The 27328-nt window shown below is 35.6% G+C and overlaps 2 protein-coding genes, 1 non-coding gene and 1 pseudogene across 3 annotated transcripts; 3 read left to right on the top strand and 1 right to left on the bottom strand.

Moving 5' to 3' along the window:
• Positions 1-2235: 2235 nt before the first annotated feature.
• On the top strand, positions 2236-11227 carry LOC122418507 (phospholipase A2 group XV-like). The gene is made up of 7 exons (XM_043432755.1): positions 2236-3040; positions 4149-4291; positions 5842-6076; positions 6451-6678; positions 7480-7651; positions 7746-7868; positions 8322-11227. Exons 1-7 carry the CDS (start codon positions 2941-2943, stop codon positions 8548-8550), a joined length of 1230 nt encoding a protein of 409 aa, XP_043288690.1. The 5' UTR covers positions 2236-2940; the 3' UTR covers positions 8551-11227.
• Positions 11216-20353, bottom strand: LOC122418506 (TBC1 domain family member 20). The gene is made up of 5 exons (XM_043432754.1): positions 19550-20353; positions 17812-18058; positions 17212-17415; positions 15944-16163; positions 11216-12536 (listed from the first exon to the last, which is right to left on the bottom strand). Exons 1-5 carry the CDS (start codon positions 19923-19925, stop codon positions 12225-12227), a joined length of 1359 nt encoding a protein of 452 aa, XP_043288689.1. The 5' UTR covers positions 19926-20353; the 3' UTR covers positions 11216-12224.
• Positions 20354-23985: 3632 nt separating this feature from the next.
• Positions 23986-24175, top strand: LOC122418572 (U2 spliceosomal RNA). The gene has a single exon (XR_006262537.1). It is a non-coding gene; the product is annotated as a U2 spliceosomal RNA (small nuclear RNA).
• Positions 24176-27095: 2920 nt separating this feature from the next.
• Positions 27096-27265, top strand: LOC122418567 (uncharacterized; annotated as a pseudogene).
• Positions 27266-27328: the final 63 nt, after the last annotated feature.

The raw sequence follows: 27328 nt of genomic DNA, 5'->3' as shown, positions 1-27328 counted from the left end.
CGTTTTACACATAACATGAAACAAAAATTAAAAAATGGGATTGGGAGAAATTCTAAACGAATAAAAATATGAAAAGCTTACGCTCACCCCAGACGTTTTATTTAGAAAAAAATGAAAGTGAAGCTGATTCAAAGTTTAAAAATAAATAGGCATTTTTTTGGAAACAGTTCACGGATACCAGAGTAGTCCGGATCTAGAATATCCTGTGCTACGACTACAGAGCTTAAGTTCTGACTCTTCTTCAATGATCTACACGTATACATATTAGAGTGATTCGAAATAAAAATATTTGTTTTCCTCAAAGTTGCAAGTGGTTATGCTAAATCATTAAACATAATCATCAAAAAGTAATTCTCTCAAAATTTGAGCCGTCTAAAAAAATTTGTACAATTGGCACCAACGATGTTAACATTTTTTTTCTTTCTTAATGAAAAACGATGATAAAAAAGATTGATTGTTCGGTGTTGAAACGACAAAAGTTAGTACTCATTCAAGTGTTGGCTCTCTCAAAATTCAAACTTGGAGGTTGGATTTCTAAAGTTTTTTTTTCGATATTTCATTAGCGTCTCGAAATTGAGTGCTAACTTTTATCATTGCAACACCGATTGATCATCTTTTTGTCGTGATTTTTCACTAAGAAAAAACATCGTTAACGCCACCTCTCACCATTTTTTTAGATGGCCCAAATTTTGAGAGAATTACTTTCACATTATATGTATTAATATAATCACTTGCGACTTTGAGGAAAAAAAGAATTTTTTTTTTCTAATCACTCTAATACATATATGTACAGATTTGTGCAAAAGCGCATGGGGCACCCTATGGTCGTTCAATCCTCACACAAATTCTAATGCCGGAGTCAAAAACAATCATAAGTGAATTTGATAAACGTAATTATGAAGCAGGCATTTCTAACTCCACTTCACTTTATTTGAATAATTGATACGATTTTTTTTTTACGGCTGAAGCTACCTTTGAACATGGCTTTTAGTAGCAACTTTTTATACATAGTTTTGAAATCGCCAACGTTCGTTAGTCGCGTGATGAGAGATTCTCTCATAGCCAATTCCTATGTCACGCTCCCCTCCAACCCGCACCGAACATTGTCGAAAATTACCAGATAGCGGCCGAGTCAACCCGAACCACACGTACCTACCAGCTGATTTCAGTCGCGCACCGGAGAAAAACTCACACTACCCGGCGGTACGGACGAAAATAGTATTTTTTCCAGAAAAATTTTCTTTTTTTTTTCAATTTTTTGACCATTACTCTAAAGTATATTAATTGTTTGACAAGTAGAAAAAAAATTTAGATTATTCTCCCATTTTTCAAGGTAGTTCCCCGTATGCCTTGAAAAAAAGTGTGACAGTCTCATAGCGCGACTATCGAAGGGGGCTGCTGCTGTTTAGATAATCATTTCCTCCTCAGCATATATATAACGGCAGACTTTCTAGTCAATTCGTGTTGGGCACCAATTTTCAACGAAATTGTATCACGCGATGCAGGAGGTCAACATGAGAAAAAAACAAGTTGCGTATAGCGTTTTCTTTCACGAAATTCGAAAGAGAAATTACAAAACTAACGATCATTCGGTTACGAAACTGTCAAGGGTACTGCTGAAACGTAATAATACTGTGCGTTATCAAATAGTTAGTTTTATCGTGATTATAAACAATCGGAGCATTTTGTAATGATCGTAGTCGATGACTTATGCTATAAAAATATGTTTCCAACATTACACACTGTTTACACAATATCTTATCATTCCCCAAAGTCGAGGTAGAGAAGTAGAACTTGGAAATATTTATTTATTTCTTATTGCGTGGTATTCTTACTTGTTTGGCTTGATACAATTGATGTAGTATTTATTTGTTTATCAGTACTATTTTATGAAAAATTATTTCAAACAACCTTATATTCGTTAAGGGAATTCGAATCTCATTTATTCTATCTTTGCTATAACCCAAAGGTAATCGGAACTCGATAAATAAAAGTTGCAATCGTGTTATTGCTGTACTTTCGTTTCAAGTGTTTTCAAATCCGCTCCAGTGCTAGGCTCCTGAGACTGCTTACTGGAAAGCATCCAAAATTCGTGATATTCACAAAAAATGGTTAACTTTTAAACTCCGAAAGTTGCTTTCAGGGCACCCTTTATATAGGATATTCTATTACGGTATATTCTCACGAGAGTGCGCAGATATGCGATTAGTAAACAACTTCACTTCTGTGCTCTGTTTACAAGTTGCGTTTGTGTCTCATCAAGCATCAAACATATATCACGCGACTGGCTGTTATTGTGCTCGTTTTTTATGAAGCATATCGTACACATCATCGCAATACTTAATTTTCGTGGATTTTGACGCGCGATTCGTTCCAAAACGCATTTCGAGTTTTCTTTGACAGCAATGCAAATTCGAAAGAAGTTCGTTGGTGTATCAGTTATGTAAAAAAGCTATATTTCGGTGGATCCATAAGATCCATAATAAGACAGGCGGTGCGGAGAAATGAAATTTGGGGGCTGCAACGGGACAGCTGCACGGATGTATTTTCACGTTGCGCGTCAATAAATACGATGCTAGCGCCCTCCAAAGGACACGGCTGAGATGGAGCTCGTCTTTTTTTTTTCATAGTGCGTCATCAGCTGTTTTCGTTAGCATGTGCCCGATGACAGTCAGCCAGTGTGCACTTAACGCATCGTCCCAGCAATACTCACAAAAATCGGAGCGTCCGCGTTTCCACATTTAAATTCTTTTTCCCCACCTATATTGTCACGAACGTTCTAATCTTAATGTTCCTTCAACTATCTTTTCACCAAGGTTGAGCTTTTTTTTTTGGTTTAATTAACGCCGAGTCTTCTATTCGCTTACATTGTTCTTCATTCGAATTGACTTTTTCTATCGGATTGTTACTGCCTGGAGAGAAAAAAAATCTATTTTCACTATGCGCCACACTCTTGTTTACTTCATAGTACTACTGTGCATCGTGTCTCCTGCCGTTACTTGGCGTTTCCGAGGAAAACAAAGAAGCCCCGTTATTTTTGGTGAGTTTTTATACAAGAATAATTTTTTTTTAAATTTTTTATTACTTATAACATATTGAAAATATTTTACGGATGAGGGAAAACGATTATTCATGCAGATTTGTTTTGAATTTATCAATAAGGAGAATGGGATTTTTCAGAAATTAATTTCGATTCATTCAGAGTTTTCGTAGCGCATATGAGGGTGGTATTTATTCGAAAAAATTTTAAGAATATTACGGTGTGCGGTTAATGATGAATCGACTTTTTTTTAATTGTATATACATAGAAAACGAAATTTTTCGAGCTCGTGGGTAATTTTTTCTCGTTACAAAACAACTTGGGAGACGAACGTTTTTGAGAATCAAATTTCATAATTAACGAATATTCATTATGTCTTTTGACGATTTATGGGAGATTATTTAGTTACAGAATATCAAGATGGAAAAGACAAAAAATAATTCAAATTTTTTAAAAGTATTTCGAAGTTTTTATCAGGGCTTCGAGTTTGTTCGAGTATTTCATTTCACTTTCAGTAAAGAAAATCAGTAAAAGAAAGAAAATTATGTATGAAAACCATGAGATTGATTCGCGATTTTATTTTATGTGGACTCGTATCACTGATAATGCTTGTTGCTTTTTTTTTTCATTTTTCTAAGCAACCTTCGTATTAATATTTTTGCTTGATGTAACTGAGTCAATTTGAAGAATTTTTCGAAAAACTTATCTCTCGATTTCGATCAACAACTTTGGTAGTTATGAGTATCATGGATTCAAATTTTCAATCCAAGCAGACAGCGCTTGAAGGAATGTTTCAAAGATTTTTATGAAATTGATAACAATTCCAGTAGATTCAGTTCTGACGATTTTACTCGAGCAGAATCTTGAATTGGATAAATCCTCGAGAATTGAAAATGCTATGGAAATTCATAAAAAAAAAAATTTACTCATTAAATGAATCCAAGAATCTTATTTTGGATTATGAATTTGATTTCAAGATTTCAGGCATAAATAGGTGCACTTTTGCATGGGAAATGCTGAATTTGTTCAGCTTTCCACAATGAAAATATAATTTGATTTGAGTATAAAATTCTTACGAAACATTTTTGAAACCGAACCAAATTTATAGTTCCAGGGGATGGGGGTAGCCAGGTTGAAGCAAAACTCAATAAAACCACATCTGTTCACTATGTGTGTGGAAAAACGTCGCCAGATTTCTTCAACATTTGGCTCAACCTGGAGCTCCTCGTACCTGTTATTATCGATTGCTGGGTCAGTGAAAAATCATCTTTTCAATCATTTTTTTTCTCTAATGAATTATTAGTAAAACGGCTTCAGGGTCTTGCAACCTTCATACAATTAATGCTCGTTTGGAGGAAAAGACTTTATATGTTGTCAAATTTTTCTTTTTAATGCACCTGGGCTTTATTTTGATTCTGGTACGATCTTCTACGAACTCACCCGATAACTTTGCTCCTCTCAGTTCGATCGCTTCAATTTTGCATAAAAAGGATTTAATGCGCAAAATGACAATTTTCGACACGCAATTTCGAATAGACAGTTTTAACTGAGGAACAAAAGAAAAATTTTTCAACATCTCATGCAGAATGTTTTTAAGGATGCTCTTTCAGAATATGGCATTTATTTTGTAAAGTTAAATCAAAATTTTCGTTATTTTTGGGTTGTGAATTAAAAAGTCGAAAATTTTTTACGTTATTTTTCTTTCAAGTAGATTTTCGTTATTGTTGCTGCACTTGAATAACCATATTATCGTCAGCAAAGGTGTTTTTAATGTCTGACCTTTCCAAAACACTGGTTATAAACTTTTTTCTCTTTAAGATTTTCCAAGATGGCGGTTTTTGCAAAACAGCGTGATGGCAATTTTCGTGATTTTATTTTCTCGCGAAGTGTCAACTTAATGAAATAATTTTATAAAACAAAAAGTGTTTAGAATTATCCAGAGAATACGTGTGATTTTTTCAAAAATTTTTTCGTTAAGTTGATACTTTGCGAGAAAAAAATCATGAAAATTATTATCATGGTGTTTTGCAAAAACCGCCATCTTGGAAAAACTAAGAGAGAAAAAAGTTTATAACCAGTGTTCTGGAAAGTTCAGACATCAAGGACACCCAAAAACCACAACCCAAAAATAACGAAAATTTTTATTTAACTTTACAAAATAAATGGCATATTCTGAAAGAGCACCCTTAAAAACATCCTGCATGAGATGTTGAAAAATTTTTCTATCGTTCCTCAGTTAAAACTGTGTACTTGAAATTGCGTGTCGAAAATTGTCATTTTGCGCATTAATGGGTTATTCGACTGATGTGAAGTATTTGTTTCAACTTTCAGATAAACAAATTGAAAAAAATCTATGTGATGAATTCGTAAAAGATTAACTTAAGAAAATAAATAAAACGTGGTGAAAGTATGATTGAAAATTTTACGTTACATAATTTTGGAATTAGACTGTTTCAATCAATTGGAATTAATTAACATTAATGCTGCTAATCGGTCAGTGTAACTGCTTCAATGCATTAATCGAGTGCAATAAACAGTGTATCTGGAAAGATTAGCATTCATTTATCGTGTGTAACGGAGCTATGTAATCTTGAAAACTCAAAAAATTAGTCTCTTCAAATAACTGTGGAATAATCAAAAAGTAGTGCAGAAAACGAAAACAAACCTTGGGACATTTGGATAACACAAATTATAATAATATCGCGGCCATTGTTCGTCGATCGATTAATACGCTGACCTGAATAACCAGTTCTATATATTTGAATTCGCGTTCAAAATGTCACGTGGCTTAATTAATTCAGATCGACAATATGCGACTTGAATATGACAACGTGACGCGTTCGACGAGAAATCCAGATGGGGTTGAAATTCGAATGCCAGGATGGGGCGATCCCACTGTCGTCGAATATTTAGACCCCAGCAAAGCATACCCAGGATCGTATTTCAAGGACATTGGAAATATGCTTGTCAGTGATTTGGGTTACATAAGGAATTTATCGCTACGAGGTGCCCCCTACGATTTTCGGAAAGCTCCAAGTACGTTGACCAAGCTTGTATTGTTCAACTCAATTTTAACACGAATGAAATATGATGAAAAAATTGCCACATTCATTAGTAATGTAAATAATATTTATTTCATTTTATTTTTTCACTTAAATATGAACTCGCTCAATATGAAACTTATTGAAAAAAGAAAAACTAATTTTCTACCGATTTTATGTTTACAACTGGTACTGGAATTTTTTTCGCATATTTGTGTAATAAATTATGAAAAATTATCAATTTTTATGGGAAGATTAAGAACACTTTTCGTTGCTCCTTCGATTTGTCTCCTCGAAATAATAATTTCTTGAAATTTGAGTACATCAGCGATGTTGCAATCTCACAGAGCTACAGGTCTTAATTTTCAGACGAGAACGAAGAGTATTTCGTGAAACTAAAAGAGCTCGTTGAAGAAACATACTTGATAAATGGCGCTCAGCCGGTGACTCTGATAGCTCATAGTATGGGAGGTCCAATGTCGATGATATTTCTACAACGCCAGAGCCAGAAGTGGAAAAATCAGTACATCAGCTCACTTGTCACATTAGGAGCAGTTTGGGGTGGTTCGGTCAAAGCGCTCAAGGTTTTTGCCATAGGTAAGCATTGTTTTTCTATTTTTTCAGGTCAACCTTTTTCCGGCTGATTTGAAAAACGTTGAATATTCCTTATTCGACATGAATTTGAGAACGTTTCTTAAAGATTTATAATCGTTTGCAATTTTTCTTCATAATTCAATATAATTGGCTTTTTTAAAAAAAAAAAATATATATATTGAAAGATCGATTTCGTAACTTGAAAATTATAAATGGTTGTAACAACCGTGCAAAGTGCTTCGAACACGGTGAATAAATTTAATAAAATTGTGGAGGTTTTTTTTTCAAATCATCATCCTTCAACATAAATTAAAAGATCGGACTTGGTAGGATTGAAAGGTTTCTGCAATTTCATTATGAGTAAATGATTTTTTTTCTTCAGTGCATTCTGTGGAATCAGCAATCGTTACGATATGTTTTTGTAAAAAATGTTCTCGTGAAATGTTGTATGAAAATGTGGAATTCGAAATTTTTTTGTTTTCAATCTCCACGATTTTCTTTGTTTCGTGGCACGATCGACCTTGAACAAATTTGAAAAACGTTTCTCAACATTTTTATCAAAAAATCCAATTGTTTTTGAAATATTTTTCCAAATTACGCAACAACTTTTTGATAATTTTTTTGTTTTTCCTGAATTTAAATGCGTGATTAAAAAAAAAAAAAGGAGATTTACGTTTTTTTTTGCAATGCTATAGGAACATTTAAATTAGAATAATCGTAAACAGCGTTCGTCAGTTTCTCTCTTTGTGAGTGATGGTTTTGCTTTTTAATTTGTTTTTTCGAATGAATTTTGTCTCGCAACAGGTGACGATTTGGGTACGTACGTGTTACGCGAAAGTACTTTAAAAAACCAACAAATAACGTGTCCAAGCTTGGGTTGGCTACTCCCGTCGAAGCTATTTTGGAAAATGAGCGAAATTTTGGTCGAGACTGAACATAAAAATTATACGATGGATGATCTCAAAGACTTTTTAATGTATGCATATTTTTACGCTAACGGAAAAATATTTCGTTATTGAACAGTCGAAAATTTCATATTTAAATTTTTCCCTCTTCCATTCCTTTTCCAGTGATGTTGGCGTACCAAACGGATGGGAATTTCGGAAAGACACTGAAAAGTTTCAGCTGGATTACAGAGCCCCCGGTGTCGAAATTCATTGTCTGCACGGAGTAAAAGTCGACACAGTCGAAAGGTGGTATAAACATTAAAAAAAAAAATTAACCATAATTTACACACTTAACGATCTAGAGAATTGGAGGGGGGGGGGGGGGGGGGCGAAAAAAACTAGAGCAAAAAAAGTAATAATGCAGTTATTTAGTTGTTCAAACAGTTTGTCCAGATAACTTTTCTCTTCTCATATGAAACGAATGGAGTTATTATCTTCGATAACTGGATGGGGAATGAAAAATTTCATAATGGGAATTGAAAAATTTTATTGTATAATAATTCCGAAAATTGGATATTTGATTTTTTGTAGAGAATTTTTTCGATCTACCATTTTGATAGTATTACAAATGCCGAAAAAGTTTCAACATTTCGAAAAAAATTGCTCTCAACGAATGAGTAAAAAATTTCAAACAAAAGCATAATATAACGAATAATGAAGGACGGAAAAAAGAATTTAACGAAAGCCATTCATTTGCAGACTTTATTACAAGCCTGGGGTGACGATAGACGGTTATCCACAACTGATAACGGGTGACGGTGACGGTACAGTGAATGCGCGAAGTCTCGAGGGGTGCTTGCACTGGCAGAACCAGCAGAAACAAAAAATATATCATGAAACATTTCCCGGTGTTAATCACATGGAGATTCTACGAAATTCTGTTGTTCTCGATTATATTAGAACAATATTGAAACCTGAAACAATCTAGTCGTTTGAGTAAGAACAAAACTGGAGTTTGTCCTAAAACTCGCACGATTGAACTATTCGTAGTTTCTTTTTATTCGGTTTAAAAAGTTTGAGGAGAAATGACAATGGGAAGCGATAATGGGGAAAAAAGCTATTCGAAAAACAATTGTTCCCGAGTAAATTTATGTTCTCAGAAGTATTGCAATTTCTTTTGACTCTGAACTTTAATTTTAATTTTTTTTTTTCAAATTGTAACCTAGGAACATTTTTTTTGTGTTCGAAAAACTATAGTTGTTTTTCATGTAGTCGGTTTTTGATCGCATTCATTCTGAGAACTATTGCAATTGCTTTTTTCATTCATTAATCACTTGGAAAAAGCTATTGTTTTATACGTACGGGGCCCGATGCACCATTTTGTTTAGTTGCGCCAATGATTTTTCAACAAAAAAGCTGTCATTCTAGCTGCCCTTTTCTCTTAAACTCCAAAAGTTGTGAACATTTAAACCAATGAAAGATGCTTGAGTCTCTGAAACAGTTGCTCTCCGAAGCTCAATTTTTTTATCTCGTATTAGTGAACTTCTCTTAAATTTAAGATTATGCAATTTTAGATTTAGAGTACAAACGCAGTGAAAATCATGCGTATGCTTCTGAAAGCTTAGAAAAGTAGAGCTTCTGAAAAAATAATTTGAACCAATATTATATTTGGAACACTAATGAGTCACTAAGTCACACTCAATCGAGACATTGCCCGTTGAGTAATTCCTAGTTTTCTTTTCGTCTACCTAAGTTTCCGTTAACCTCTTCACTGGTGGGCCTGTTATATAACGAGCTTCGAAAATAGGCTTGGAATTATGTAAAAAATGAGTACCGCAGTGGTATTCGTGGAGTTTTAGTACCGCTGATCGAGATTCTAATATTTCACCGGACATAAGTTCGCGAATTTTTAATAATAAGAAGGGAACAACATTCAAGAGGCTACACGAAGGGATTTTGTTTTTTTCTTTTTACTTTTTATCGATGTTCTATTTTTTTTCCAAATTTTTGACATTTTGTTGCATTCAATATTTTTTCGCCTTTGCACCTTCATTTATAACATCTCTCTGTTTTTGTGAATAAAAAGAAAATGTTTTATGCTCTGCGGCATTGAGAAATACTGTATAGAAGTAAAAATATTTTGGGCGAGCTGTAATATTTTTTTTGTGATTCTTTTGTCCACCAGAAATAATGTCCGACTCTTGAACCGGTAACCACTTACCAGTGGAGAAGTTAACTCATAGTCGGAATGTTGTGTCGTATCGAAAGCTTTTTCGCGGAAGATACGACTGGAGTATTCTTATGTATGTCGGTGTAGGGTTTGAGGCCAAAAAATCGATTGTACAATATTTTCTGTCAATGAAATTTTCCGGAAAAGTCCACTCTACATATTCGCCATTTAACGAAATATTGTGACGTATAATTTACGTATAAGGAGTAAATACGCATAGAAAGTAAGAAGCATTACAAAGAAAAACAAAAAAATCCAACGGGTTTAACGTTGTAATCTTCCGTAATTACTCACGTTCAAATAAAATTTCATCGACTATACAAGCAAAATCAAGAGACGCGGTAGCGGCTCGATGCCAAGTATTAAAAGGAAAAACTGCAGCGCAAAAGAAAAGCCAGCGCGAGCCCTGCCGCTACTCTCATATACGCGAATATGCCGGTTTTATGACGTTAATTTATACTTCTAATCGTCTTATTTGTCGCGATTCCCATGTTTGTTCTAAATAACATAAATCTTCCATTTCGCCAGAAATATCAGAACTTTGAAGATTTCATAATATTTTTTCTGTTGGCATACAAAATCGCTGGCCAGAGACCATTCGTAGATTCACAACAGAAATTTCTGTTAGTTACGCAGGCTTTTGGAATATTAAACAGCTTGGAAATTTTTTTGTTCAACAAAATGATAAAAATACCTTCGAAGAATAAGTCTATTAATTTTATGACCGAAATTGGCAATGCTTCCATCGTCATGAAGTTCGAAAAAGGAGTCCATGTTTTCTGGGTGTAAACTTTTTTCAAGTTTTCAAGTGTATGAATGGGATACAAAAAATTTTATCAAATTTATTATTTTTTCCTCTACGCGTTTCATTTATGGAATTATCATTTTTTTCGATTTTTTGAAGTTTATTTATAATGTACGAATGTTAATCATAAAAAATTAGTCGGTGGCTGTTCTTGGAAAATATCATCGCCTCGCCATTGTGTAAAGAGTTATAAAAAAAATGTGGTTATAATTAAAATTCATAATCATTCATACTAAAACTTCGACGAGACATTGAATTCAGAGTTTGTTATTTGAACAATCAGAAAAAATGGCTCGTTTCACGCCGTCTGAAGACATCTCCTCGATTCGTGCGAACGAATTCAATAATTTCATTAACAATTGTAGATTTAATTGAGAGCGAATGTTTACAGTTCGCCGCTGTACAGTGAATATATAGAGGCTCTCTATATGGTCTTATGGGTGACAAAGTATGATTAAAGAACCTGGTGGATTATTGTGATATTAATATTAACTAGATTTGGCTCGAGCGTGGTTCATTCGTTTGCAACGATTTGGCCACGCGACTAGAGATTCGAGATGCAATGTGCGTATAATCTTTGACCATGAACAGTTTATTACTAAATAAATAAAAATACGATTTAAAAATCAATATATTTTTTTATTGATCGATCGATTCATTCGGCTGTACCATAAAATGTATTTTGTAGATATTTCATATTTGTAGGTATTATTTATATTGCGTGTCGCGTATTCCTGTGTGTTCCAGACTTTCCTTTTGCCACATTGTTGTTTTTTTTGTTTTCCAATATATTGCTATACACCAATTACACATTCTACACTATTCACACACGAGCATCATATCCCGCTCATTCGCTTTTCATATCGTTGAATAATTTTTGAAGCTTTTCGTCATAGAAGAAAATCAGCTTACTTCTGTTTTATGTATCCCATCCTATTCACAGTCGATAGTTGTAATGAAATCTGCAGTTGGAATGCAATTTCTTCTGTTTTGTAATTTTATCGAAATGGCATTTTTTTTGTTGATAACGTCATTTATAGATTCGATAGGGGATCCAGTAATTTATTTTTCTCCGTGTATTTTAATCGAGTCGACAAATACAAATGAGAGGATGTCTTCGAAAATTGTGATTACCGAAAAAAAAAAATGATTTTTGTAGCATTTCAACAATGCAAGCTTCAAAATAATTTATAATATACGATTCATTATTAATTTTTTATATAAACAATCTACATATTTTTATTTTCACGCAAAAAGGCGTCTCTGCGAGGATTTGGTCAGCAGAGAAAAAAGAATAAAAATAAATAATGTAGGAAATCGGCGCAAATAGGTGACCAGGAATGATAGAAAATATTTAAAAAATAAATACAAATCAGCTTCCTCATTGCTAGTAGATTCTCTGCAGTTATAGAGAAGAAATAATAGTAATTAAAAAACGCACTTGCCTCTAAAAAATTGCAGCTAAAGAGCTCTTGCAATTTCTCCAGTATTTTTGCTTTGTTTTTACATGTATAGGGAAACCGCGATTATTTTCATTTCTTTTCATATTTTCTCGATAAAGTGACATAGAAAAAAATTGAATTTTGAAACGAGGCAAGCTTCGAGGTTTCCCTGTATAAAGTTAGTGTCAGTTGAGCACATTGTTTGTTTTGAAAAACGCGTATATGCCAATTGCCAAAATTGTGACTACGGTTATAGTACGATAACTCCGCAAGCGAGGATAAGGAATAATCGTACGACTTGGTATCGCAACTTTCAACTGTCGCTGACGTTCTCGTTCTTTTCTACTAGCTTCAGCTTTAGCTTTCCACTCCTGTTCCTTGCAACGGCGTTTTTGGTCGAAATCACGCACATCGTTAATTATCGATTCTGGAGGATACTCGTCATAGAGCTTCTTTGCATCTATGAGCAGTTTCTCGAACGGCAAGTCATCCGGCAGCTAGATAAACAAAAAAAGTAGTTTTAGACGAGGAAACCCGTTGACTGCTATTGTACCATAGAAAAAAAAGTCGGGCCTCTTCTGGTATTGTATCATATGTGTACATGTCGAAAATAAAAATTGGTGCACAACCATTTTATGGCTTTCTGACTCCATTTCTGAACTTGATTTTCACCTTACTACCCAGTTTTGGAGGAAAATTTTTTGCGCGTGTTTACATTCTGACAATGAGTAAACCGGACAAACACGGTATAAAAATATTGTGTTTAAAACATTTTATATGTTGAATGCAATACTGTGCACAGGCAAAGTTCCAAATTCATAAAAACTAGAAAGCGTTCTCAAATTATCGAAATCTATTTATGGTATCGGAGAAATCTTACACGCGACAATTGGTTTTCCTTAGTAAAATTGGTCGACGAATTATCGAACGTTAACGAAAAATTCGTTAACATTCGAAGGTACCATACGGAAAAATAAACGGCAAATACCGAAGTCATTTCATAAATCTACGTCAGTAGGTAGTGCACGTTATGTAATATTCTGGTAATCGTACACTGGTGTCTTACACTCTGGGAAAGAACAAAGTGGTCTGTCTGATTAGTACTTTCCACAAAGGGGAAGGTAGAGTTGATGAGAGAATACAAGAACCGGAGATTACAATAGCACGAAAGTTGGAACAGACGATACCAATTCATTGAATCCTTGGCACTGAGTTTGACGAGCGAGGAAATGAATGATCCCAACGATTCTTATGATTTGAGCGATAGATTAGACAGAAGAAAAAATGGTTTCTTGCCGCAGCAATAAGGACAGAACAACGAGCGATTGCTGTCATTAATGTAAAAAAAGTCTGTGCAGAGCACAAAAGTAATATGTGTCAAAAATGTATTTTTGGATTTTTTCATTTTTTCCTGATATATTATTGCAACGGTGTACGTGTATGTAGAGCCTTAGGAATATTACCATTGTCCTTTCAATGAAAAAAGTCGCACTGTACCGAAACAATGATATGATCGAAGCTTTTATAAAAAAGCGCATTACAGCGAGTTTAAAATTTTTTGAATTGAATAAAAGCCTTGAGCGTGCCATTGGCATCGGAAAAAAGTATTCGATGCTTCACGAGATATGTTAATCAATGTAAATGATCCATTTCCCAATGCATGCTCTCTTGCTATATATCTTAAATAACACTTCTGAATTTTTTCAGATTTCTTTACCCTAATCACTCACTTGGGGTCTAAACGACCCCATTTGTTTTGTGTAGTTCTAACGTTTTCCAGCAAGCGACACTGTAGAATATTGTGCAACACTGTGCAACACAATGTCGTATGGTGCCCGTGCTATTTTCCTGTCCGCTATTGTGAATAACGTATTGTCATGAACATGTCTATCAACCCAATGAACGTAATAAGACTGTTGCTTCTTACATTTGAAGTAATGAACATTCCTGACAGTCCTGTTAACAATAATGAAGTGGAATTGAAAGAAAGTTTCGAGAGAATTCTGAAGGCTTCTATGGCAGAGTTCAATCGGTTAGAAATCGTGGAAGATACGACATTAGATTTTCAAGAACCGTTTAAAGATGTCATAGTAGAACCTGTAGAACGAAAACTAACACTTCTCACGTAACGCATGTCAAAGTATTCGATTCTCTATACGATTATGATGTCAGCCAATGAATATGTGAAATAAATATTATTCAACATATAAGTCGATACGCAATGATAAAGGAACCATATGAATTGAATATCAACATTTCGATGCGCACAGTGAAATTCAAGATTTTAGGACTGGTTTACCCCCTTAATTTTTTTGATCCGAGGAAAACCAAAAAACACGTCCATTTTATTTTTTTTGCTCTGCAAAATGGCATTTCTTTTATTAAAATCGGATTGTAAGTTTTTATTATACGAAAAAATTCTGAATATTCGAGGGTGGTTCATCCCTTTGCAGTAAGGGTGCATAAGAAGTTGGACATGTCATATAGGTTATTTGACATGCAGAACATTTTGCAATGGGTTTTGTTTCGATCGGTTGAATGCTTCCATATGAAACACTCTACCAGATGCAAAACATGCCCAACTTTGGGGGTTGATTTCACCCCTTAAAAATAACTTTCGGCCGATAAAAAAGAATACGTGTTTCTTATTTTTTGATAAGCTACATTCTATGAAAAGAATACTAAAATTAGAAGGGGCCAGTGCTCAAAACAAAATTTGAAATTTTAAGGGTGTTTTACCCCCTTAATTTTTTTGATCTGAGGAAAACCCGAAAACACGTCGATTTTATTTTTTTTTGCTCTGCAAAATGGCGTTTGTTTTATTAAAATCGGATAGTAAATTTTTGTTAAACGAAAAAATTCTGAATATTGGGGGTGGTTCACCCCTTTGCCGTAAGGGTGCATAAGAAGTTGGACATGTCATATGGGTTATTTGACATGCCAAACATTTTGCAATTGGTTTCGTTTCGATCGGTTGAGTGCTTCTATATGAAACACTCTACCAGACGCAAAACATGCCGAACTTTGAGGGTTGATTTCACCCCTTAAAAATAACTTTCGGCCGATAAAAAAAAATACGTGTCTCTTATTTTTGGATGGACTATAACATAGTAAAAAATTATCAAAATCAGAGACGGACACTAAAGTACCTTTCCTTGTAAGTATGGGAAAACATGGTAGGACACCATGAATCCATGTATGACTAGGAGGATGCGCAAAAATACGTGTCAACAGAGGGTTAAAAACTTGGAATTTTCACGCATATAGTATAAAAACTTGCGAGTAAAAAATCTGAAAATTTCACCCTCAACCGATATTTTTCACCTCTCTGAGGACAGTAAAGTTGGTCTGATTTTCATGAACGAGTCTAGTATCTTAAAAACCTTGGAATTTTAATGTAATATAACATAAAAACATGCCATTGAAAAATCTGAAATTTTCACCTTTAACCCTCATTTTCACTCCTATTATGGGTAGCTAAGTGAAACCTAAGTTTGGAGTTTGGGAATGGAACCGACAACCTCGAAAACCCCCAGAAACAAATTTTCGTGTATTTCGGTAACTTATTGGCTCATACCAGTTTTGATACGAAAATTGAAAAAATGTTTTACCAGTCAACCGGTTTATCTCTCTCCTTTCAATTTGGAATCAAAGTTTAAAAAATTTTTTTTTTGATGAAGTTACTTGAAAATATACACGTGCATTGTCATTTTCTGGTTTTATTTGCTTGGCACCTGAATTTTTTAAAAATATATCATAAAAGCAAGACCGTAAAAGAGAAGCTTAAAGATTTTACGAATTTTCACGTTATTTTTATTTATTTTTTTCCAATGGGGATTATGAAAAATTAGTATATCATTGTTTTTATAACTATATTGTTTCTGTTGTTCATAATTTTCCTTACCGTACACAGTACTTTATGGGTATGCCCCATATCTGGTGTCGTGTTAAAAATTTCCGTGTCTCGATGAGCAACGATAACTGTACTGAGATAGAGTGGCATGAGCGGTGGACTCCCGAGAAAAAAATCGAAAAGTCTGTGAAGAAGTTTTCGATTCTCAGCATATTTGTGAGCGTACCAAGTCGTGTACTCGGCTAGCGCAAAGTGAGGGAATAACTCCACACTGAAATTTTAATTAAAAACGAATGTAATGGCGAACAAAGCGAACATACAAAGTGACAACAGACGAAACCAGAGATTGTCGAATAAGTTCATTAAGCAATATAAATTGAATTTTTCAATTCTAGTTTAGCTAAAAATTCATGACATTTAAATTACACCTAATGCTTATGAATCTTTCGGACTTTTTTCCTCTTCGAGAATATTTACTGCAGTGTGATTTGGAAATCTCTGAGGTCTGAGACAAATTGCAACGCCAAGTGGCTTATTTTGTAGGGAATCAATCTTCTTTGATATTCGTGGGTTTCGAAACCTCGATTGTCAAGGGAGCTTGCCCCTTTATTTGCATCGGTGCGTATTGTCATCTCCTCCTCTCTCTTCTCCACAACAAAAGTTGAATTCAGAATTTTCCGAGTTTGTGAGATTATCACAGTAATGACGGTGACAAAAGTTGAAGGCTTCTGCACCCATGTTGTGCAATATTCCAGTATATTGTAAACGTTCCGCAAACAATACAATTTATATCGACAAGAAATTTGATATTCTGTTGAACTATTTCACAGCATTCAGCCTAAAACCTCAAACTTTTGTGAAGGAACTGAAAGGTTAGAATTTTTTTGAATCAACTGAGTTTTAACTGCAATCATTCAAAACTTGTAGGTATCACGTTAAAATGGCTGATAATAGCAAGCAGGTACTGATTAAGCCTATTTATAAAATTCAATTGTATGTTTAAAGTAAACTTCTCAATTTCTTTTTGACATAATTTTCAAATAAAAAACTTTTTTAAGCAAAAAAAATCATCCATAATTCTTCCTCTTTTGAAAAAGTGAAATGAAAAAGAGGGTCGAATCAATCGAATCGTTGAAAAATTTTTAATGTCTAGTATTTTTAATATTATAATCCCCAAACTTGCTGTAATTCATAATGACTTGCATTTCACATTCGTCACATTCATATGGTTACTAATTCTGCTCAATTTCTGATATGAACTTAAAATGTGCTAGAATAAGCTGCTTGAAGTTGAAAAAAAATTCCAAGAATGAACTTACTTTTCAAGATGCACAAGGAGCATAGGATGAATGCGATGTAAGAGAGCAAATATATAAAACAGTTCTTGGTTGACTTTTTCCATTGTCCTCTCCATAAATCGTTCAAGAAAATCGAGGGATATCCGCTCGAGAATTTGTAAACTCCGTTGAAGGCCCATGACTAATAAAACTGTTGCGGCAATGTCGTTGTAACCCTGATAGTAACTGATAAAAAAGTCAAACTCATTTTAATTATGCAATGTTTGTTTCTCAAGTGCATTTTAGAATCACAAACATTGAAAAAGAAAAAGCAAAAAATATCAAGATATTCGATTTCACAAGATATTTTTGAACATTAGAATGAAAAACATAAATTCTGAAGTTTGGTATCGAACAATTGTGTAGGAAAAGAAATTTCTTTGCAATTCAGTGGTTTTAACTTTTATAACTTCAATCATTGTGAATTGAAGATAAAATTTTTTTATAGTATATACATAATGATATTAACTGCAATTCATGATAATAATAAATGATTATCCCATATGTTATATGGTAGAAATACAAATCATGAATTGTTTATCCAAGTTTTACACTAACAAAGAGAGGCATTGAATTACTAACTTCAAGCGTGAATGTCGATGGAGTACCCAGCAGATTAATTGAGTCATTTCACTTTGAAAATTCTCTAATTCCTTTTCCGAAGCTCCTACAGCAAGATGACCTCCGCTGCGTGCAACATCTTTCAATATTTGCTGATAAACATCATCAGGCACACGGGTAGTCGTAATATCCAATATTTGGTCATTTTTGAGAGCTTCCTCATCATCCAGTCCCAAAAGTCTCGGCCACACTTTCCTTCTGGTATCATCTACAGATCATCCTTGTGATTTCGAGACTTCAAACTCAGTACTTGCTTTCATTACAACAAGGAATTTCGTATTACCATAGTAAGGAACGTGAAATGTTCGTTTACAAGTTCGTGAACATTCTTCTTTCCAACTCCATTGAAATATGTTGAAAAATAAGAGTAATCTTCATTTAAATTTGTGAATTTAAATATTACATCCTGCCATTAAGTTCACTTAGAAATTTCTTGTTGATAGAATTATGGATTCAAGCAATAGTACCAAAGATTGCATCGTCAAAATGTGGTGAACATTATTTTCTACTACTGTCCCCTGATTATTTCAATTAGCGTTAATTTTTTTTTCCAATTTAGTAAACGAATTGAATGTAATTTATTTTTCATACAATCACTGATTACTCATTTGATGCTACAAAATCCTATCTGTTCCTGATTTTCTTAAATACAAATTGCTGATCTATAACCATGACAACAATTTTCCCCTCATCGTGATTATTTCATCAAAAATATTTCTAAAAAATACTGCATAGTGAAAGGTTCTTATCTGGAAAATGACTATTCAATTAAACATTAAAATTTCAAAGCATTTGCCTTTATAGATTCGAGACGGTTCCTATCAAAGAATGTCTTAAAAAAAATCTTAATTACTAAGGGACTTTAGAGAAACCTTGGCAATGAAATAGAATTTTGAATATCCAGTTTCAGGAAATAGTAGAAAAGTACAAGTTAATGTTGAAATGTTAGTATACGAGACATTTGCACGGTTATCACAAAATTAGCCTTCTTCTCAACGATGCTAATATTGATATACAATATTGAAATTATTAATTACAATTATAAGTAATTGTATAAAATAAAACTTTTCAGTGATTAATCAGATGTACTGCCAAATAAAATTGATTTTTTGAGGTCCCTGTATATTTTTTAATTATTGCACAACTTTATTCCTTTTTGAAATGGTACTTTCTGATTTTTTTCTCAAAAAGCTATTCCAGAAATTGTATGGTTTTGCTCTCGATGGTTTCAAAATTTGCGAGTTCAGAGTTTGGATTGTTTCATCATAATATGTTATAAAATTCATAATTTTTCATGTAATTTTTCAAGTTTCTAGATGATGGTAAAGTTTGCAATGTTGGAGTTCAACAGAAAAAAAAAAGTGTGATTCTTTGATTTTTTTTCCTTTTTAAATTGCTACTCGTTTTTCAACATACACGAATTGTTCACCGAATGAAACAATGGACAATTGAGAATATCTTTTTTAGTCATTTCATTGGACTCCAATATTGCAAAATATAGCATCATATTTTTAGTTAAATATCTTTCATATTGTTGTTTAATTGGAAAAAGAAATTGAAAATTCTGATGCAATAATAAATTGCATTGCAAAGTTTTTAATGTAATCAGGGTTCGTGCATATGTAGCATGTAGTTTAAAATAAATCTATTTGTATTTCAACGATGTAAACTTCAGCATCATGAAAAAGTAAACAAGTACCATTGACTAGGCCTCTTTTGCCACAGCTCAGCAGCCTCAATTCATTCAATAAAGGCTCTTCTTGTAGGACTTTTTTTATTGCAACCATTTTATCTATTGCCTCGTAATCTGGAGTTTCTTCAGTTAGCGCATGGTCCGATAGCAATTGATCCGCTTCGCTAAATAAATTATCTTCCGTCTCTTTAGTCGAGAAATCCAGATCAACGAGAGATGGTATACGAGGTACTCTACCATTGGAAATTCCACCGCTGGATACTTCCGACCCTGATTTGTTTTCATTGCTCGGTTGTTGACAATCTGCTGTTGGTTTTAACTCTTCATTGACATTTCTCCGTCGTGCTTTAGGGTTATGATTATTATCCATTGAATTTGGCATATCTTAAATATTGTTTGTTCAAAAATTATGTAACGCTTGTTTTTTCAATCTATTATTTCAGTATTTCACTCTTTTTTCGCTTTATGTTTATATCAATCAAAGATTTTTTTAAAATCACATGACAATTTCTGTTTCGTTTTTGCACTTGAGCCACGTCACAATCCTCATCGATCAATGCTAATTTTTCATTCGCTCAAGTGTAACGCGAATAATTCTTCTGACAGCTGGAACACATTCTGGTAAGAACTCATTAGAGATTACAGTTAATTTCTTTTTTTCCATGCGTGCACTTTGACCATTCATATATATAATTGTCTTCTTTATTATATGAATCACACACTGTCATCGATTATTGGAACAAGAAGGGAAGAAAAAACAATTAATGTTAGGACTGTTAGGAGCGTTAGGAGCATGAAAGTTCAGGCAAGTTTGATAGACGCGCAACCGGCAACTGTTGGACGAACGAGTGGCGCCAGTGACGGTACGTTTTTGCAACGTCCAAATATATCAAAATTCCTGAGCTAGCGAATTTTTCTACCGATAATAGCGATTTGGTAAATGTGTCGAATCAGTTAACGCTTCTTCGATGATTCGAGTAAGACATTAATTCGAACATACAGCTTAGAATCTAATACTTATTTCGATTTCATTTCTCGGAAAATAATGATAAAACTTTTTTTTTTACTTTTAAAACTTCAAAATGTATTATTGACACTTTATTATACTAGACATTATTCCCATATACGTATACTGATGAAAAAGAGAAAAATATCGTCGTTATTTTGTATTAAAACAGCAATTCCAATTATTTGTTCTCGTTATTCTATTTCTAAACCGATGTATTTATTTTGAAAAATGGTTATTACCTGGTGTAATAAATCCATTACGGAATAGTGTCGAAATTTTTTTTTCTTCCTACTTTTGTTATAAATACTTATGACTTCCCATTGATTTACTTTTGTAATGATTATTTTCTTTTCTTATAATATTGTTATGTTCTATTTTCCTCATACACATTAGGGTGATTGAAAAAAAAAAATATTTTTTATATTTTTTTCTCAAAATTTGGGACATCTAAAAAAATTTTTAGAGGTGGCATCGAAAAGAAAGAAAACTAAGAAAAAAAATTTGTTCTTTCTTAGTGAAAAACGATGATAAAAAAAGATTGATTATGCAAGTGTTATAATTTATGCCCAAAGTTATGAAAAAGTATATAAATTCCAGCGGCGGCACTTCTAAAAAATTTGTCAAGTGATTCAAATGTTGCAAAAATAATTTTTTCATCACATGCGAATCATTTTTTTATCCTGAGACGTTTACGAAAAATCGAAAAAAAAACTTTAGAAAAACCATTCAGATGACTTCTAGATGTTTTTCCTCCAAGGTCAAATTTTGAGAGAATCATACGAGAGAAAATTGAGTGGAATATAATATGTCGAATAACCGAATTGTAGAACGGTCGATATTTCGAAATTTTGAAAGTTGTGATATCAGATTGGAAAAAAATAAGTAATTGGAAATTCTTATTCCCGATCGACTCTATAGCATGATACGTATTTAATCGAGTATATATTCCCCCTTCTTTGAGTTCGTATTAAGTCGAAAATATATATTTCGAATGTATTTATTACGAATCATACGAATGTCAAAAGTTCATATTTTCGAATTCAAAATGGAAAGTGGTTAGCAAACGCTCGAAAATTCGAATGCTCAAAATATCGAATGCTTCAAAATGTGAATGTTGAAAATGTCGAACGCTCGAAATAAAGGAGCCTTGAAAAGCAAAAGCGTGAAAAAGCGAATGCTCAGGATGACGAACGTTCACAATAACGAATTCTCAACAACCCAAAGGCTCGAAAATACAAATACACTTAATATCGACCATTAAAAAATTTGAACGCTGGGAATGTCGAACCCTCGGAATAACGAACTCTCGAAAAAAACAAATGTTCAAAATAAAGAAGTCTTGAAAAGCCGAATGCTCGTAACAACGAATGTTCGAAAAAGCGAATGCTCAAAATAACGAATGCTTGTAGAAGCGGAAGCTCGGAATTGCCAACTTTTACAATAATGAATGCTGTCCAAAGCAAACAGTCGAAAATTCGAATGCTCCAAATATCGAATGTTAAAATAATGTAAACGTTGAAAATGTCTCGGAATGCTCAAAAAGGCGAATTATTTACAGTATAATTGAATATTTAACTATTGAGTAATGAGATTTTCTTTACCTCTATATATTTATGCTACTGAGGTGGGGTTCAATATGTCGAATAACTGAATTGTAAAACGGTCGATATTTCGAAATTTTTAAAGTTGTGATATCAGTTTGGAGAAAAATAAGTAATTCGAAATTCTTATTCCCGCGATCGACTATTCAGCGGTTTGCGTGATGAATCGAAAGAGTGATAGTCGAATTTTTGAAAAATCGATATTTTGGTTATCGTCCTATGGGCGATTGTTACATTCTATTTTCGATGTAAACGTGCTTCGAACCTTGCAGTTTCTGCTTTATTTATTTTCGACATTCAAAGCTCTAGTCGAATCTATCTGTCTTCATATTATCATTCGAAGTTTATAAACTCAAGATTTTATTTGTTCGAAATTTTAGTCATTCCAAAATTTGATCCCCACCCCGCGCCAATATACGCACGGTTTAGTGCGGTACCGCGTACTTGTCTTTGTTTTAACGCGTTTTTCTCAAAATTACGTTCTTGAACAGCTTGTTGATAAAATCGCCGAAACGATTCAACCGATCCGTACTAAAATTTGGCCACATGTTTTTTATGGCTATAGCTATAGTGCACATCATACGAATTGTGAAATTTTGAGTTGAATAATTTTTTTTATTGTAAGAAACGATAAAAAAACGTGCTTTTTCGTAGTTTTTGGAAAAATGGCCGCCATTTCGTCTTCCCCATCTTTCTGTACGAAAACTGAGTAAGGTAAATGTAAAATATTTTTTTTTGTATTTTAAAAGTGTATTTTTTAGGCCTAACACTTTTTATATCCATATGACAGAAACCATTCACATGAGAATTTATTTTACATGACGAAAAATGTCGGATATTATCAAAATAATAATTCATTTGATACATTTGTCAATAACTTCGCAAGGTATTGCGAATTTTTTCTATAATTTTCAGATTTTCTTCTGATTATATAATATAATATAATAATCAGAAAAAAATCTGAAAATTATTTACTTTCTAAGGTATGAATAAAAATTAAAGGAAACAACACATCATCATGAAACGGGTGAAAAAATGTTTTCTTACAAAAAAAAACAGTTCTGAAAATTCACCATTATGTGTAGTGCATTTATAAAACTTAATAAATAAAAAGAATGGAATTAATCTCGAACAGTTTTGAAGTACGGCTTTTGCTGCTCGTTCTTAATTATGCAAAAGCTTTGCACTCGAAAGTTTTAGGAAAACAATTTGTTTTTCAGCTTCAGCAATCTTCAGTATTTTTGCGTGTAGTTCTTGCTGTTGCCAAATTGCTTCCGACGTTCTATCAGGCACAATTGTTTTTCATCCTGGATTTCCTGAAAATCAATGTCAACGTTACATTAGATATTTATCACTTTCGACACAATAATGATGGTGAAATTGAAAAATTGAATTTTTCATGAAAAATACTTATAATTGTTAGGTAAATTTGGACATCGTCACAGTTCTTACAGTTTTTTTTTTAAATAATATAGATTGATTAAAATCAAATTCTATCAATAAGTCTTTAAAAAAACTCGCTGACAACAGGATATAAGATATTACAGTCCGACCACACTTCTTTGCGCAGTCGGTCACCGCAATACACCAAAGTTCTACGGTATACTGTTTTTTTTTTCAATAATTCTTTCTCGTGACGCATATTGATTGCTGTACGATGTGCTCACACACAATGAACCGAGCTAGCACGAAAAAGGCCGAGCTTTCACGAGTCCCCGTCGAGAAGAGCGTTAGTACTCGAAGCGGTTGCTAGACGTCGCATCGTCTTGACTTTCTCGTCAGCGTATTGTTCCTCAAACCTTTACTTAAACGACGAGCAGGTACAATTTGGTATCGCTTCTCGGCCTATGGCTAAGATCAAAGTGTAGTATCTGTTCTTATCAGCTTAATATCTGATACGCTCTCCATTGGAGAGCCAGAATATTAATCTGATTTTTGAAACTAATCTGGACCCACGGGCTTGCTCGGGGCGGATACGAGTTGTACCGGCATTGCAGTGCCGCCGGTTTCAGCTCAATAATATATAATAAACATAAATTATCTTTTTATCAATAAATTTAATAAGAAAATTTCAATTTCGAAAGAATTTTTTGAAAAAAATTTTGTCGAAAGTTTTTTCCATTGATGCTCCTCGTGGCGAAGCGGGCGGCGTACAGGGGCGGGGTTTAACCGCTCGAGATGGACGTCGAACACGGCTCCCGGTCCGGCTACGGAGATGTCAAGAGGGCAGATCCAGACTCCGCCCTGCTCGCCTCTATATTTAACTGCTGCCTCCGCTTAGAGACTATCCCGGAGGCTTGGAGGTCCTTGAATACGGTACTGATTCATAAAAAGGGAGATAGGAGCGACTTGATGAACTGGCGTTCCCTCGCACTAGGCGATACTGTCCCCAAACTTTTTGCAGCGGTAATAACCGACAGACTTACTAGCTTGGTGGAGACGGGAGAACGATTGAGCCGGTTCCAAAAGGGCTTTATGAAGCACGAGGGCTGTCACGAACACAATTTCGTCCTCGGCGAGATCTTGGAGGACTCCATACCGCACGGGACCATCTTCTCTGCCCTCGAAAAGATCGGGCTCCCGGTCTCCCACAACGGATCCTCCGGGTGATGAATACGGGATGCACGACTAGAGTAAGAACAGGCCAGGGATTCACTGATCCGATTAATGTCGGTGCGGGGGTGAGGCAGGGATGCCCGGCTAGCCCTATCACTTTCAACATAGCTGTGGACAGGATTCTTCGTTCGATCGAATCCCTGCACACAGGAAACAACCTGCGGAATATCACGCATAGCCTGCTAGCCTACGCAGACGACATATGCATCCTGGCGTCCTCGGTGGAAGAGATGAAGTTAATGCTCCTGCGGCAGAAGGGGAGGCGGTGAGAGTGGGGCTCAGTTTTAACCCAAACAAGTGCGCCATGCTCTACTTGACAGGCAACAGCAACGCCCAAGCCGCGCTCCCAACAAGATTCCACATCGGAGGGGAGGGTATTAGAGCATTGGGGGAAGAAGAAGAAGGCCTACGACTACCTGGGTATACCGATGGGGCTGGCGGCTGACCAGACCCCTATCTCGACGATAGAAAAAATGATGACGGACGCCTTAGCCCTTGATAATTCACCACTCGCCCCGTGGCAGAAACTAGACGTGGTTAGAACCTTTATACTACCAAGATTAGACCTCATTTTAAGGGGTGGGAAAATGGAAAAAACACCGCTAACGATCCTCGACAGAAAAATTAAAAAACTAGCAAAGAACAGGCTACAACCTTGGTCGAAGCGGTTAAATAACCAGTGGCCAGGCTAGCCTCACGGACGATACAGAAGTGAGCCTAGCCAAAAAAGGAGAAGAAGAAGAACAGGCTAAATCTCCCGCAGCGAGTCAGCGCCGAGGTCCTGCACCTTCCAACGTGGAGAGGAGGGGCAGGGCTCCTCCCGACTTCAGACTTCGCGGACATCCTCACGATCGCTCACGCCTTTAGGGCCCTCACTTTCAGGGATGAGGCGGTGGCCGACACCGCCCACTCAGCCCTGCGAGAGGCGGTTCAGCGTCGAACTGTCCACCGGCCCTCCATGGCCGAAATTGCCACCTTCCTCTCGAGATCGCTCGATGCACCGTTCACCAGAACGGCCTCGGGCGACCCGAGGTTCTGGACGGAGGTGAGATTGGCGACCCGGCGACAGTCAGACGATTGCTGACCGCATGGAGGCATGACGAGGAGAGCGATCGGCTGACGCTCAACTGTCGGGGGAGTGACGAACGAACCACCACACTCGGGCTCAGTGCGCGAAACCGGGTGATCGGCCTGCTGAGGATCGCTGCCCAGGAGAGCTATTTTAGCTCACTTCTGGCCAAGCGAGACCAAGGCAAGGTGTTCCACGTGTCGTCGAGGTCGAGAGTCACCAACGGCTTCCTCTGAAACGGCAGGTTCACCCGGTTCGCGGACTGGCGCTTCATCCACCGCACCAGACTCGACGTCCTTCCGCTTAACGGGGCGATCAGATGGGGGAATGGAGACAAGCGGTGTAGGAGATGCGAGTACGCGAAAGAGACCCTCCCGCACGTAATTTGCCACTGCATGCCGCACTCGGCGGCATTGCAACTCCGACATAACGCCATACAAAATCGGATAGTTAAAGCCATGAGCATCCCGGGTCATATCCGCATCAACCAACGGGTAGAGGGAGTCAACGGAGATCTGACCGAACTCAGACTGGACATTGTTGTCCGCGACGAAAATAGGAAAAGAATCCACGTGATCGATGTGGCCGTGACATTTGAGAACCTGCGCGAAGCGATGGACGATGCTTGCCGATCCAAGATCGACAAGTACAGTCCGCTAGCGACCGCGCTGAAGGGTCTTGGCTATACCGTGCACCTGGACGCGATCGTCGGCACGTGGCGCCCTGGGCACGTGGATGCCGGAGAACGAACCGGTACTCAGAGAATTAGGGATCTCGAAATACTATGCGAGGTTGATGCGCTCGTTGGTGGTGTCGGAAACCATCACGTGATCGAGGGATATCTACGTGGGAGCACGTCTCGGGGGTGAGGCAATTTGGGGTTCTCCGAAATAAACAGGCGACATCCCGATGTCGCCTGTTTATGTGGTCAGAAGTGGTCGGACGCGGGCGTCCCGACCACTTTAATACTAGTTTTAACATAGCTGCTATGCGACGAGGCTGATGCCGAATAATCAATCGGACACCGATTATAAATATATAATTAACGGTAAAACGTTTCCTTCTCTCGCAAGTGTTTGTTTGTTCTTTCTTTTTTTCTTTTATATTTATCATACATAAGCGACAAGTTTATTACCACGACATACTAATCTAAGACACATGTAAACGAACACACCTCAACTACCGGGAGTAAACAATAAACGAATGTTCATGTACCCCGAAGGAGGATTGTCCCTCCGGGGAAGTTATAATGGTGCAATAAATGCAATTCTATCTGTTTTTATCAGCTTAATATCTGATACTCTCTCCATTGGAGAGCCAGAATATTAATCTGATTTTTGAAACGAATTTGGACCCACGGGCTTGCTCGGGGCGGATACGAGTTATTGTATCGGCATTGCAGTGCCGCCGGTTTTAGCTTAATAATATTTAATAAACATAATATCTTTTTATTCGAAAAAAATTTTGTCGAAAGTTTTTTCCAAAATATG

The sequence above is a fragment of the Venturia canescens genome, chromosome 11 (assembly GCF_019457755.1).
Source record: "Venturia canescens isolate UGA chromosome 11, ASM1945775v1, whole genome shotgun sequence".
Lineage (NCBI taxonomy): Eukaryota > Metazoa > Arthropoda > Insecta > Hymenoptera > Ichneumonidae > Venturia > Venturia canescens.
The sequence above is the reverse complement of the archived record's forward strand: the minus strand, read 5'-3'. Positions and strand labels throughout refer to the sequence as shown.